This window comes from Pectinophora gossypiella, chromosome 11, assembly GCF_024362695.1.
Source record: "Pectinophora gossypiella chromosome 11, ilPecGoss1.1, whole genome shotgun sequence".
Taxonomy (NCBI): domain Eukaryota; kingdom Metazoa; phylum Arthropoda; class Insecta; order Lepidoptera; family Gelechiidae; genus Pectinophora; species Pectinophora gossypiella.
Genome location: NC_065414.1, coordinates 4,787,308 through 4,801,259, shown reverse-complemented (window position 1 = coordinate 4,801,259; position 13,952 = coordinate 4,787,308). Strand labels below are relative to the sequence as shown.

General features: G+C 37.6%; 4 protein-coding genes across 4 annotated transcripts; 2 read left to right on the top strand and 2 right to left on the bottom strand.

Annotated features, from left to right (window-relative positions):
* Positions 1-17: 17 nt before the first annotated feature.
* Positions 18-3,911, top strand: LOC126371020 (nonsense-mediated mRNA decay factor SMG5). The gene is made up of 4 exons (XM_050016213.1): positions 18-280; positions 448-2,632; positions 2,714-2,915; positions 3,000-3,911. The coding sequence occupies exons 1-4, from the start codon at positions 207-209 to the stop codon at positions 3,440-3,442; spliced, it is 2,904 nt and encodes a 967-aa protein (XP_049872170.1). The 5' UTR covers positions 18-206; the 3' UTR covers positions 3,443-3,911.
* Positions 3,912-4,576: 665 nt separating this feature from the next.
* Positions 4,577-8,168, bottom strand: LOC126371021 (protein AF-9). Its single transcript, XM_050016214.1, has 3 exons — positions 7,967-8,168; positions 7,623-7,819; positions 4,577-7,368 (listed from the first exon to the last, which is right to left on the bottom strand). The coding sequence occupies exons 2-3, from the start codon at positions 7,804-7,806 to the stop codon at positions 5,294-5,296; spliced, it is 2,259 nt and encodes a 752-aa protein (XP_049872171.1). The 5' UTR covers positions 7,807-7,819; positions 7,967-8,168; the 3' UTR covers positions 4,577-5,293.
* A 238-nt stretch (positions 8,169-8,406) lies between these two features.
* Positions 8,407-8,984, top strand: LOC126371031 (39S ribosomal protein L34, mitochondrial). Its single transcript, XM_050016227.1, has 2 exons — positions 8,407-8,565; positions 8,645-8,984. The coding sequence occupies exons 1-2, from the start codon at positions 8,528-8,530 to the stop codon at positions 8,877-8,879; spliced, it is 273 nt and encodes a 90-aa protein (XP_049872184.1). The 5' UTR covers positions 8,407-8,527; the 3' UTR covers positions 8,880-8,984.
* On the bottom strand, positions 8,974-13,731 carry LOC126371024 (mitochondrial outer membrane protein SLC25A46-like). The gene is made up of 7 exons (XM_050016219.1): positions 13,433-13,731; positions 13,219-13,316; positions 12,910-13,088; positions 12,378-12,434; positions 12,092-12,307; positions 11,672-11,882; positions 8,974-9,615 (listed from the first exon to the last, which is right to left on the bottom strand). Exons 1-7 carry the CDS (start codon positions 13,602-13,604, stop codon positions 9,328-9,330), a joined length of 1,221 nt encoding a protein of 406 aa, XP_049872176.1. The 5' UTR covers positions 13,605-13,731; the 3' UTR covers positions 8,974-9,327.
* Positions 13,732-13,952: the final 221 nt, after the last annotated feature.

The following is a 13,952-nucleotide window of genomic DNA, read 5'->3' as shown; positions in this document are numbered from 1 at the left end:
GTCAAAAAAGTTTATTATTTAGTTTATGATCGTAATGTCGTCGTCCATCTGTCATTGCTTCACACGCAGAAATTTCTTGATTTTTTATCTAATGTGAAAAATGGTGCTATGGAAATGAACGGTTGGAGATATTATGCAAACATCAAGAGGACATCTGAACCTTTTTTGAAATCTACATCTTGACGAGTGGGTAAAATGACTTGAAAATGAAGAACGGATGCGATGAAACTTTGGAGGCTAAAATTGCTGAACAGGGCGAACGCGCTAGAAAACTTTATCGGTAAAGTTATACATTTCATATTATTTGTATTTTAATAGCGGCAAAAGGTCAGAGGTTTTCATACTATTCGATACTGCTCTTTAAACACAAGCTAAAAGGTCAAAGGAGACAGAGCTAAGAAGTAAACATGATTTATGCGTAGTTGTGACATATTTTTATCGTTTCAGATATGTGAATGACGTCGCGAGGCGCGTCGGCGAAGCCACCGTAGCCTGTCGCTCGGTATCAGATCTCTTTTCCACCATGTTAGAGGTCCAGCGGCAAAAACTAAGGGACAACTGTGAAAAACTTATCTTCCTGGACCCTGTAAATCACGGAAAGAAATCGCTGGAGTTGCTGTGGAGGAAGGTATATTATGATACTGTAACAGCAGCAAAAAAGCTTCAAGAATCAAACCTGGACATTTATTTGTTCACACATATTGTGGGTGGCATAGGCCATTTCCATCACTTAATTACAAGGATACAGTCTGAGATGAAAGTGCAATACAAAGAATTGGACTACATCATTTTACCAGATGATGAAGAAAATGAAGTAACCAGAACACCTTCTGAAAATGAACTGCAGTTTGGTCGATCTGCTTTGCATTCTTGTTTGATTTACCTCGGAGACCTCAGTCGATACCAAGCAGAGATATTTCATATGTTTGATGCCTCTATTGCAGCCCGTTATTATCTCCAAGCTGCACATATTGATATGTCTTCTGGAATGCCATATAACCAGCTTGGAAACCTGTACCTTGATAAAAATTACAACCTTGATTCTGTATGTTACTATATTCACTGTCTTAGTTGTGTTTCACCATTCGAGGGTGCTATGGGAAATTTAACTAAAATATTTGAAAAGAATACCCAGTTTAATGAAGCCTCTTCTGGACCTGAATCACTAACCCAGGGTGAGCACATCCAGAATACTGTTGCAAACTTTCTCTCCTTAATAGAAATTTGGTATCTAAGTAAAAATGACACCAATATTCCACAGAGGTGTAATGTTATTGCTCAGGAGCTTAAAATTGCAATGGATTTTACAATGAATCCTCTGCCAGACATTAATAAGAACTATGAAGAGTATTCCCAAGCTATTGAGGAAGAAAGCATTAATCCCTCTTACCTGAATGGTAATCTCATACACAAAATAGTACAGATTTGTCTATTTACCATTGCAAAATTGAATGAAATAGATGAACAGAAAGCATTTGCTTGTAAAGCCTTTACATTAGCGCTGCTGTCACAGTTGTTACAAAAACTACTTAAACAACTAGAATCTTTGGGACTCAAGAATCCTGCCCATAACTATAAACCAAGGACAAGATCTTTATGCGAGTCAGAATCAGAAAAGCCAGAAGAAATAACAAATGGCAACTCCTCTCCAACTGCCAACATTATTCCTAATGGAAATGAATCACATGAGGATGGAAACATGTTGGCAGAAGACCAAGTTGATGAAGATACAAAAAAAATTGCAAATGGTGATGCAAAGACAGCTAAGAAAGTCCTCGCGAAAAGGCGACGAAGGCGCAGACTCGCTTCTTCAGAGAGCTCTGACATGAGTGATGCAGACACTGAGAGCAGTGAGGTTGAAACAGAGGAAACCTGCTCAGATGAGGAAGACTTATCAGAGTCCAGCTACCAATCTGAAGAAGACACTAAAAGTGATGGGTCATTCTATGATTGTTCTGATACAGAAGAAATTAAAGACAAAGTCAATGGTGCAGCTATTGAAAATTTAAAGGAAGATAAAAAAACTGCAACAAATAATTCTAACAACCATGAAAATGTATCAGCTACTATTTTAACTGGATTTGAATTAAATGAAAATGAAATTAAACAATTTCTTCTCGGCGACAATATTCTGCCAAGCATCAAGCTACTTCAAGATTGGATTCTCACAGAGAAAGATTTGATTTTATCTTGTGGTGACAGTGGAGAATCATTATTTCAATGTGTGGTGGATTTATTGAACATTTTCACATATCACTTCAACTCTAAAAACAATGAAATAAAGGATTGTAGCATTCTGCAATATGTCAAAGGATTAACAAAGAAATTAAAACTTGAATATAAAACCATCCCTCTGCCCGAAGACGTCAACTTACGCGGCACCAACATTTGCAAGTTCGATAAGGATGCTGCAGAATGGCAGATCCTAGACAGATACAAACCATCTGTCTATGAAGAAAACATTATTAGAATATTATATTTCATTGAATTTGGAAATCAAATCGCCAAGATCATACCGAGGATTCGATATAATAGAAGTATGAAAATATTCTTCTTGAAGAAGATACCAGTCCCGAAATTGAACACCAAAATCAACCACAAAAGAAGCAGGGAATGGCACAACTCAAAGAAAGTATGTAATTGTACTATTTTATTTTTATTTTGAAATGATTTCGTCAACAATGAGTGTAACCAGGTGATAATGTGCGTGCAGACGGAGGGTGGCGAGGCGGGGCTGCTGCGGCGCCTGGGCCGGCTGTGGCTGGCGGCGCGCGTGCGCGAGCTGGAGCGCTGCGGCCGCGCCGCCGCCGCGCCCGCGCTGCTGGCGCTGGACGCCGCCGCGCTGCACGCCCACCTGCGCCGCGTCAAGCAGCTCGTGCGCACCAACAACTTCATCCTCCTCGTGCCCACAGTTGGTAAGATTTATGCGATGGATGCTCTCGCTTGCCCCTTAACTCGTCCATATTGCATATTTTCTGATTGATGTTTGTTTGTTTCAGTATTACAAGAATTGGACGACCTGAAACGAGAACGGAGCACTGCTCGCGACGCCATACGTTGGCTGGAGATACAGTTGAAGAGCGGATCGCGCTTCCTGCGCGCGCAGCGCCCCGGGCAGTCGAAGCCGCTGCCTTTACTTAAATACCCCCGCAAAGCCCCTCCGCACGTACACAATTTCATACAGATACTGGAATTCTGTAATCACTTCATAGCGGATGAGAAACACACGCAGGGCGGTAACGGCGACCCCGACAACTCGCTGCAGGGCAAGTCGGCACCGCTGCTCATCCTGCTGGTGGGCGACGAGCCCGGCCGCGACGAGCAATACAAGGAGTTTAGCCTGATGGGCGCGGCGCACGCGGCGGGCATATCCGTCGAGTACATCTGCGACTTCTACACCAAGTGGCGGCAGACCCTTCACAAGAGCGGCAAGAAAAGGTGAAAGTGTTTACCACATGCATCGGGTCCTGGCTATAGCGAAGGGAACGACACGAACTCCCTTCGTACTCAACGATGGAATGGATCATCTGTTTCAGAAATGAATATACGTACGCTGATCCTACCGCGAGCGTAAAAAGCATAAAATAAAGTAATCTTAATAAGTTGCTTATAAAATGATAACACGGGTTTAAGGCTCTCGGAAGGCCTGTTTTCTTTGGATATTATCATCTTTTATCCCAAATACTATGTTTAGTATTAACAATCATTTATCATTACCATGCTTTAGTCAACATGATAAGTACCTCATATAAGACATGGTATCTCCATGTAATTGGCAATTTCATAGCATCGTTCACATTTTAGTTCATCCAATATCCATTTCATGTAAAGGGTGTTGAGTAATATTTCGGTCGTTTAAGTTTGGTTTCTTTGTTTTCATATGTCATTGGAATAAATATATGTTCTCATCATTAGTGTGTTTTTAATTAAATCTCAAGGCCCTTATCTTCCTGGCTATGGTGAAGCGTGTGCGAGTCTCGCACGTGTATTCGTGTGACCGCGGAGCGTTAATGTGCACAGACGTCAATGACATACGTGCCTATCGGCAGTTTCTAACAATCCTGCATTTCCTCTCATTAGCACAATTACTCGATACTGTTTGGCTAACTTCAAATACTACGTAGTATCAATGTGCAAAATAGGTACATAGATTAGTAATCAATAAGCTAGCACACATGCTCAAACGTCTCTTATGGAAAGATACATACATACTCAAAATATGCAGAATGCGAAACATCTGCACTGCACACTGGGTCATCGCTGGTAGGTACTAGCCTCCGCGTGTAAGGTCGAAATCAACTTTCTACGAAATTAGCATTTATATTTTTTGAAGCATTTTAATTAACCAGAACTTTAATCTAAAATTTTAGAGTTTGAAAGTAGCCTTTCCTGGGAAAACATGTTTTTTTTTTATCGCTTCAGCCCGCAACAAGCACCCCTTAGCCTTACGTATTGTCAAGATAATTTGAAGGCCAATTCCCCCTATTCCCAATAATCTTACCAGTTGAACTACTGGGAATTTCCTTCCCTCACAGATTTTGCAGGTCAACATTAAGTTAAAATAAAAGATAAATAGTAGCATACACTCTCTATTTATTTCCTAAAAATACCAGATAAATAAAAATAAGTTAATTTAACAAACGTTTTTGTACAGATTTAGATCAAAACAGCTGAAATGAGCATCGACAAATGTAAATCGACTTACCAAAATTCCGAAAATCAAAATGTATTTTATTAACATCACAACTCAAACTTACCTAAAATAGTGATGTAGTTTACAATACATATCTTAAGCTTATAAAACAGCTTAAAACTAATAATATGCAATATTGCAATGCTGATTTACAAAATAAACCTAAATAGTTAAAAAGTGCACTTATACAATATTTTATCATGGTACAAAGCCCAATATTTTAAAATCTAACATTATACAATGTTATTAAAATGCTGTCCCCTTGACCTCCCATGTAAGGGAGCAAATTAAACCTCTGAGTTATTTAACTTAGATTAATGGATCAATATAGTAATGTACAAAATATACATTAGTTTAACAATCTTTCAACAGTCTTATAGCTTTATAATATTCCTATACAATATTGCACTTAGAACTCAAGTGGCGAGTGTGAATTATAATAAACGTTTACACAGCTCTCACAAGACTGTTAAACAACAACAGCTACAGGCAAAGTAGGGCACTTAACTTTACACATGCCATAGCCGGGTAATAACAAATTATACAACTGTTTCAGTCACATTCACGTATCTATCTATATACACGCCGACACGTCGTCGACTAGCAGCCTACAAGTTGTATAAGTTGCTGCACTGTAGACCGGTCTAGTAAACATAGGTCGAAGTCAAACGTCTGCGTCGTCACCTCGTACCGCCCGGTCTCCGCTATCAAGTTTACAACCCTCTCGAGATCTTCATTATTTTTGATCATCATGATCCGCTGCTGTAAGCCGCGCAGCTGCACCATGTAGTCGGGAGAGATATCACCGGGTTCTGCGTCTTCGCCCAAGCTACTAGACACGCCATTGTCCTGTACTTTAGTTTCTGAAGACATTATAGAGCTGCCACTAGTTTCGCCACGCTCATTATCATTGTTAGAAGGACCACCTTCAGTTTTAGCAATTTTTCTTTCTGAATTTTCTTCTTCAGCCGCTTTTCGTTTGCGTCGTTTTTCTTCTCTTTTGGATGACTTGTCCTTATGTTTTTTCGATTTTTCCTTCTGCTGCGGGGGCGGGTCCGCCGCGGGCTCCGGTTCCGGCTCAGGCTCGGGTTCTACCTCTGGCTCCAGCTCTGGCTCAGGCTCTGGCTCTGGCGAAGGTTCGCGCTTCACTGGCTCTGGTGATGGATTCTCGATCTTTACTTTGACATCTTCTTCTTCTGCAATCATTGAACTTTCAGAATCTGATTGACTACTGTTAATATCTTCAGCACCAACATGAGACTTATTAACAAGACCACTTTTTGAGCTGCACTGGGAACCTGTGTCAATAGAAATAGGAGATGCCGGTTCAGGTACTGGCCTTTCTTTAGGAACAGGTGTTGGCCTTCGCTCAATAATTTCAGGTTTTTCTTGAGGAACTTCTCTTTTCTCATGTTTGTGTTTCTTTTCTTTACTTGATTCCTTGTTTTTCTCTCGAGATTCATCACGTTTTTTATCTTTTTTCTTGTGTTTATGCTTTCTCTCTGAATCACCTTTCTCCTTTTTGTGGCTCTCAGAGCGCTCTTCATTTTCTGGTGGTGGAGTTTTTCGCAGATTTTCAATAGAAAATTTATTTGTGTTCTTTTCTGGCTTTGGCAGCTTTTCTTTAACAGATGGTGAATCTTTGACTGATTCTTTTTCTTTTGGGACTTCCCTAGGTTTAGGTATTTCTTTTGGAATTTCTTTTGGTGGTTCTTTAGGAGACTCTTTTAACTTATGTGCTTCCTTTTTGTGTTCTTTCTTCTCTTTTCTCTCTTTTTCTCTGTCATGGCTCTTCTTTTCTTTTTTCTTTTTTTCTTTTACATCTTTCTCTACCTTTACTTCAGGCGGCTTTTCTTCTAGTTTTGGTTTCTTTTGTTCAAAAGTTTCAGAATTATGTTTTGGTTTATATTCCTCTTTGATGCTGGAAGCACTGCTTGATCGAGGAGGTGGGCTTGCTGGTCGTCGATTTGGACTAACGCACCGCTTTTTAACAGCTTCTGGAGGTGGAGATGGAGGCCTCTCATTAGGTCTTTTGTTGGATTTCTCTTTGATTTTTTCTGGTTCCTTGCTATGACTTTTCGGTTTTTCTGATTTTACCCTATCTTTTTCTTCTTTTACTTTTATCTTTTCCTGTTTTGCTTCTTTATGCTCGTGTTTTGATTTTTTGTCAGAACTTGACCTCTCTTTATCCTTCTTATCAGATTTTGCTGCAGATACACTCTTCTCCATTTTTTTTGGGTCTGGTGAAATTTTAGGAGGTTTCTGAATGGGTGCTCCAAATAAAGTTTCAAAGCAGCTGGTTCTGTGTGGAATTTCTTCTTTATGCTCCTTGGATTTGTGTTTCTTTGTGTTTTCTGAAGACAACTTGGGTTTGCCAACTAACAGTTGTTTATCTTCAGTGAACGAGTCTCTGCTCCTACTTTCCTGGTCTGGATTTGTATAAAATGCATTATTGCTAATTAGGATACCTCCTCCTTTCAACAACTTTTTTCTAAACTCTTCATTTGGGTTTTGAAAAATGTATCTGTCTTTGAGAAAGCCACTTTGTTGTAATGTAAAATCATAAGAAAACTTTATTTTCTTAGGTTCATCTTTATTTTTCAAATATATTTCAATTGGAAAAACAAACCCGGCATAACCGGATTCCTTTATGGAAAATGGTGGCTCCTTCACAACTGCAAAAAAAATATTAAAACATTTGATAAAATGTCTAAAATTACACATGTTTACTTAATGATTATATTTCTAGGTATGTTTTATAGAATCCATATAATTATGGCACTCAAACCAAATGGTATTATTTAGCAGCATGGTATTTTTAAAGCACACCATTTAAATATTTGCAACTAATTTGCAGCTAATTTTGATGAAAGTGTTATAGCAAATATTTATAAATTAATGAAAAACAATCTCAATTAAAGAGTTTTACCTCTTCTTGGTTTGGGGAATGTTTCATGTAGGTGGAAGACAACCTTATCCACGAAGTGGCTAATATCAGCGCCTTCCTGTCCTCGCACAAATACCTCCCAGTCATGAGTGAATCCCTCTGGAGTTTTCTTAGATCTCAAAGAGGCTTCATGACCGATTTCGAAATTTACTTTTATGGCAGACATTCTTAGTCTGAAACTGTAAACAAAAGTGACACATTAATTACCACATTAATAGAGCACCGAATTATTGTCGCCAACAAAAATAAAACTTTATAATTAATAGGAATAGGAATACGATACCTAGTGGATGTTTACAATTTAAGTATGAAAATAAATAACTCACATTTTATTATAACAATTCCCTCACCGAACATACAACACTAATTACAACTTGTGATGAAAAATGTTAATCAATCTGTGGTCTGAAATGTAATACAAATGACCAAAATAATCTTTTAGCGCCCTTGTTATTTTGGTCCGCCATATTATTTCAATTTTTCATCGACAGTCGACAGATAAAAACAATGTTGCCATTTTATGGTTGTTGACGCACGAAACGACGTCACGTCGTCAAGCTCCATGCAACTTTGTTCTACGTAGGTGTCTTTGGTTCGTTTTCGTTTGTTGGATGGATGGGGATGATGGACCATCCAACCAATACCCAACCAACCACGTCACATGTTGCATGCATTAGTAAAGCCAAACCATTGAAAAAGGATTTTACTTAGAGAAAGGACCGATTCTTCCTCCAATGGATTTTATTAAACTTGATCTTAGTCTGTCCCTTAAATGGGCCCAAGGAAAAAAAATAAACTTGACAGTGACACATAACCTCTTCAATTATTATTATTTTTTCAATTACTTAATTTGGAAGAAGTTATAGGTATTCTAATTTAAAAAAGATATGTCGGGGTTAATGTCAGCTGCTTTACAGCCACTTAGGTAAGTTAAAAATACAACAATTTTCTTTATGATTGGGAGTCGATTTACTAAATTGCAATTAACTTTTAATAAATTGCAGGTTTCTACGCCAAGGGCTGCACACTATAACTCAGGTGTCCACTAGCAATAGTCTGGTGAAACCAGATAACTGTTTGCTATCGTCTATTAGAACCAAAGTACGTTGTTACTTCCCTCGGCCGAACGAGGTAAAGAGAGTTCGTCGTCATGGCTGGGAGACTAGAATGTCTACACCCAATGGACGCAAAATTATAATGCGACGGTTACTCAAAGGGCGACATGTCTTATCACATTAGAATTTAATAATTATAATTTGGCACTCAAGAAGTTGGTTAAAACAGAATAATACTAAGTAGAATTATGTATATTACAGAAATAAAATAAAATTGCTGAAGACCAAACTTTTATTTTCATTTGAACAACCAGATTTTTTTGTTTCTAACCAGCTTACACATCTATCAAAGCTATCCAGTTATACTTAAATCTAGTTTTTACAAAAAGTAACAAAAAAAAAAAACAAAGCTGCTAGTCTGATACCACATCCACATTGTACCAGTACTGTACCAAAGTTTTGTTAATTACTAATCAAATTTATGACAATATCTATCTAAATGATTCTAATAAAATCAAAGTTTATATAAATTCTGATAATGTTTTATTAAATTCTATATCAAAAAAATCTCAATGGCGACTTACATGTTGCACATTACACTTACAATAAAATTTTACAGGCATTATTTATCTCTAATTGAACAGGTACTTTTGTTGTGAGTGTACAGACTCATCTGAGTTTGTTGGTGACTTGGCTGGTTTTAGTAGATTGGAGACTTCTGACACAACCATAGTTGTTAATTTGATGATGGCCAGGTGAGCCGCTAGCTGCAACACAAGGGCCCCAAAACCTTTGTACAAACCAGCCACACCTTCTCTAGCTATGGTTGTGTTGTAACAGTCCATGAATCCCTCATAACCAGTTAGGATTGGTGTCACTGATGTTCCTGTGTCTAGATTGTCAATAATTGTTCTTGTACCCTGAAAAATCATAATCATTTCAAATTCAGCAAACATTCACATCCTATGTTTGTCCATATTCATGAGATGACTGATGAGAATGTTTATGGAACAGCTATAGCTATATTCATTATTTTATTTTAATGTGATGTAACAGTACATCAACATACTCTACCATCAAGTATAGGTAAATATGCTACCTATACTGATGACCTAACTTAAGGTGTCACCTTGAACCGTGTCTAACTGAAACTCCTGTGTACATTAAGACTTTCAAAATAATATTATAATGAAAAATACACTTCTCATCAAAAAAATCGAAACACCTTGCAAGTTTACGTTTTGTCAGGATTATCAGAAAAATGTGTACATTTAGGAATAAATGTTAAATGTCGTTTAATAATGAGTAATATGAGCTTATCAAATCTTAATGTTAATGTTCTAAATTTAAATGAATTTTTCATAGGTTTCGTATTTTGTTAAATGAGTCATTTTTATTCCGTATGGAGTATAAAGGAAATGGATAAAACAACACACGTAAATGAAAAAAAAAAGCTAAAAAACGTTTATTTAATAACTTGTATTCCCTCCCCGAGCTCTAATTACTGCTTCCATACGGTTCTTCATCGATCGGATGAGAGTCACGATCACATGCTGTGGTATATTGTCTCATTCCTCTTGGATTGCATCTTGCAGCTGGCTAAGTGTTTCTGGGGCAGGATCTCTTGCTCGAATTCGTCTCTTTAATTCATCCCACAGATGTTCAATGGGATTCATGTCCGGGCTTCTTGCTGGCCATTCCATAATAGAGATATCGACTTCGTTAAGATAATCTCGTACGACGCCCGCGGTGTGAGCCCTAGCATTGTCGTGCATGAATATGAAGCCGTTGCCAATAAAATGTGCATAGGGCATCACATGAGGCTCGAGACACTCTTCGACGTACCGATGACAGTTTAGTGCAGGCAGACGTGGCCCAGACACGAAAGCAAGCTCTGTCTTACCGTCGGCGCTGATTCCTCCCCAAACCGTCCACGAACCGCCACCATAGCTGACCTTTTCTTCAATGCAGCATTGTGCATAGCGTTCTCCGTCTCTTCTGTAGACCTTGTTCCTTCCGTCGTTACCATACAGCATAATTTTACACTCATCAGAAAAGAGAACTTTGCTCCACTGTAGGTATGACCAATTTAGGTGCTCACGTGCAAAGTTAAGGCGCGCTCTTCGATGGTCTGCAGTTAATTTCGGCCCATTTGCTGGCTTATGCGGTACCAGTCCACGATCCTTCAACCTTCTTCTAATTGTAGAGTCACTTACAGCCACACTTCGTACAACACGAAGCCGCTGCTGCAGTTGAAAAGCGTTAAGGCGTCGATTTCTTAAAGAAGTTGTTACAATAAATCGATCATCTCGCTCAGAAGTGACCCGATTCCTGCCAGATCCTGAACGGCGCGTGAACAAACCAGTCTCCCGATAACGTTTATAGACTATGAACAGATGACAGGCTTAGATGCAGTCTTGCAGCCACAACACGCTGACTAAGGCCAGAATCCAGCAATGCCACAACTTGGGCGGCTTCTGTGGGCGAAGTATCCATACGTTTTAGAAAAAAAACCTTTTTTCAGACGTCCCAAAGTCACAGTATTGAAATAAAAAACAAAAAGTTTAAGGATAGGCGCCAATTTTTAGTTTTTAAACGCTAAATGTACTCCAACCCTAAACACACATTTGTCTCAAAACAGTGATTAATTTCATTTATAAGATAAACAAATGAAATTCTAATTTTGAATTTAGAATTTTCGCTTATTACTGTAATGGCCAAACTGCCAGCTATACATTTATGTATTTTTTTTCATCGTATGAATTCTTTTTTGTGTTAAATTCGGACAGAAACAATGAAAACGGAAGTGTTTCGATTTTTTTGATGAGAAGTGTATAATATTAATTTTCTACACTTATGATCTCTCCCATGCAAGTTTAACTGGAAAGCATCACTTTTGATTAGACTACTCTACTGAAGGGTTTTCTGTTTTCGTAGCAATCACTTGTGTGAATTATTTGTTCAAATGCCTCTTACCTGAATGTGAAGCCTGTGGATGATAGTTTCTACAGGGTAGAAAAGTATTTCCATGGTGATGAAGGAGAAAATACCAGCTTTCAGGTTAATGTCCTCTATCAGAGGGTTTTGGGATTGTTTGCTGTAACTCATGTTGAATGAATCACTCAACTCATGCCGATGCCTCTGTTGGAACCGTAGTATTCGGACTGTTATACTCCTTAGAGTTATACTGAAAGGTAAAAACTTATGTTATAATAAATATACACAGCTTTACATTTAGATTGTAAAAAAGTCTTGTCAATTATGTTAAATAAACTAGAGCCCAGACTTCCAATTAATTTGATGAGAATTTACAGTAGTGGGATCCCATAGGCTAGAGTAGATAATTAAAGACCCAACACATAAAACATTTTTGTGCCTTGTATATTACTAACTTACTGAGCAATGTATTTGGTGACACCAAGTGCAGCAGTAGGCAGTACAATTGCCCAAATTGGCAACATTCGTCCTCTGCTTGGTGTTCCCCATTCCAGGATACGAACAAAACCTTCCCTGAACACATCTAGAAGTGCTGGTTTGTCACTGGCTATGTCACTCTGTACTGTTTCTACTAAACTGGCAGAATAAAATGGTGTGATGATTGCCAGACTGACACTGAAATTAAACACTGTTTATAGAAATTGTAATTAAATATATAAATACCAATAAAAGTAATTGGAATTACCATTTTAATGTTATGTGCTGGAGGAATTGTAAAACCGAATTACATTTTCCTACGTCCCTGTTGAAATAAAAATATAGACATTAGAAATACTTCATTTGACCTTGCCATACATCGCATAACATTATATGTTAATTCAATACCTACTCTCTAGACTCTAGGGAATAAAGATCTATATAGGTTTTCATTTAAAAAGTGCTTTCTGTGTCTTACTTCTCCCTTATAGGGATTAAACACCTGTTTTATCAAATCAAATACCTATCCTTTTATGTGCACACAAACAAAAATTTTACAATTATTGTGATTTAAAAACTTTAAAGTTATAATAATTCAAAAATGTTATTTTTGATATATGATTTTGTAGTAGATATTTATATATTTATTATGTTTATTTTATGGAGTCATGAAGGCTCCACCAACAAGAGCGCAGCTCTTAAATAAAGAGAGAGAGTAGATATTTATTTTAGATTGCAGGAATACATTTCCCTTTTCTTTCTGAATCCCTAATTTATTTAAATATGTAAGAAATACCAACTTGGGCCATCCAGTAGCTTTTGTGACCACATCTTCAACAGCCAGACTAAGTCCTTTCACAATACAAGTGGAGCCGATGCCTTTCCACAGTGTAGTGACATCCTGTCTCCGGTGAAGTCTAGCCACCACAGGCAGAAGTGTGTATGGAACTATATGATAGTTTCTTAAACTGTTGTGGACCTGTAAATGGCAAGCACTTCAAATGATAAAAGAATTATTTTCAATTTGTTTACATGGAAATATGTTGATATTTATTTACATAGAAAATCTGAAATGGAACATACTTAAAAAAGTATTTAGACAAACACACCTGACATTGCCTGCGGAGGACAATAAAAGGATGACTGAGCAAATTCTCCGTAATAAGACTAGCCACACTTATTGCCGTCGTCACGTAAGCATTATTATCTGCAACAGGACATTACTGCAGCTGTAATTGCTTGGACAAAGGTGTTTGAGATTACAAACAGTGGGTTCATTAATTCCTTTGTCTGATTCATGTAATATATAGTAAAATGCGCTACCTTCATCGGGAATATCGTCCATTACCAGTGGAGGACCCTGGTATTCCTCGGTTACAGGTGTATGATATCCGTAAATCTGCTGATAGCGGGTATCGTACAAATCATTCGTTTCTCTATTAGGATCTAAACCAAAAGGTCTGTTGTATCCAGTAAAATCCCCAAAGCCAGCCATTATAAACAAAATTTAAATGTATTTGCTACTACTACCACATTCTCCACAAAATTATTATTTGAAATAAAAAATGATAAAAAATCCACAGAACGAATTACGAATGATTGAATTGCTTTCTTTAGTCTTTCTTTGCAGCTGTCAAAGATATCTAATTCTTTTGACGTGATGGCAACCAATAAGAAAGAAGGGTGTATTCTGTATATACAAAACAACCAATAGAAAGATAACAATAATTACATGCAGAACATTCTTATTGAAAATCCAAGGAAAATCCTGAAAATAGTTTTCATTCACGTTCGGATAGTGCAATGAAAAGTTAGGAAAAATATTTTTTTTACTTTTCGCATC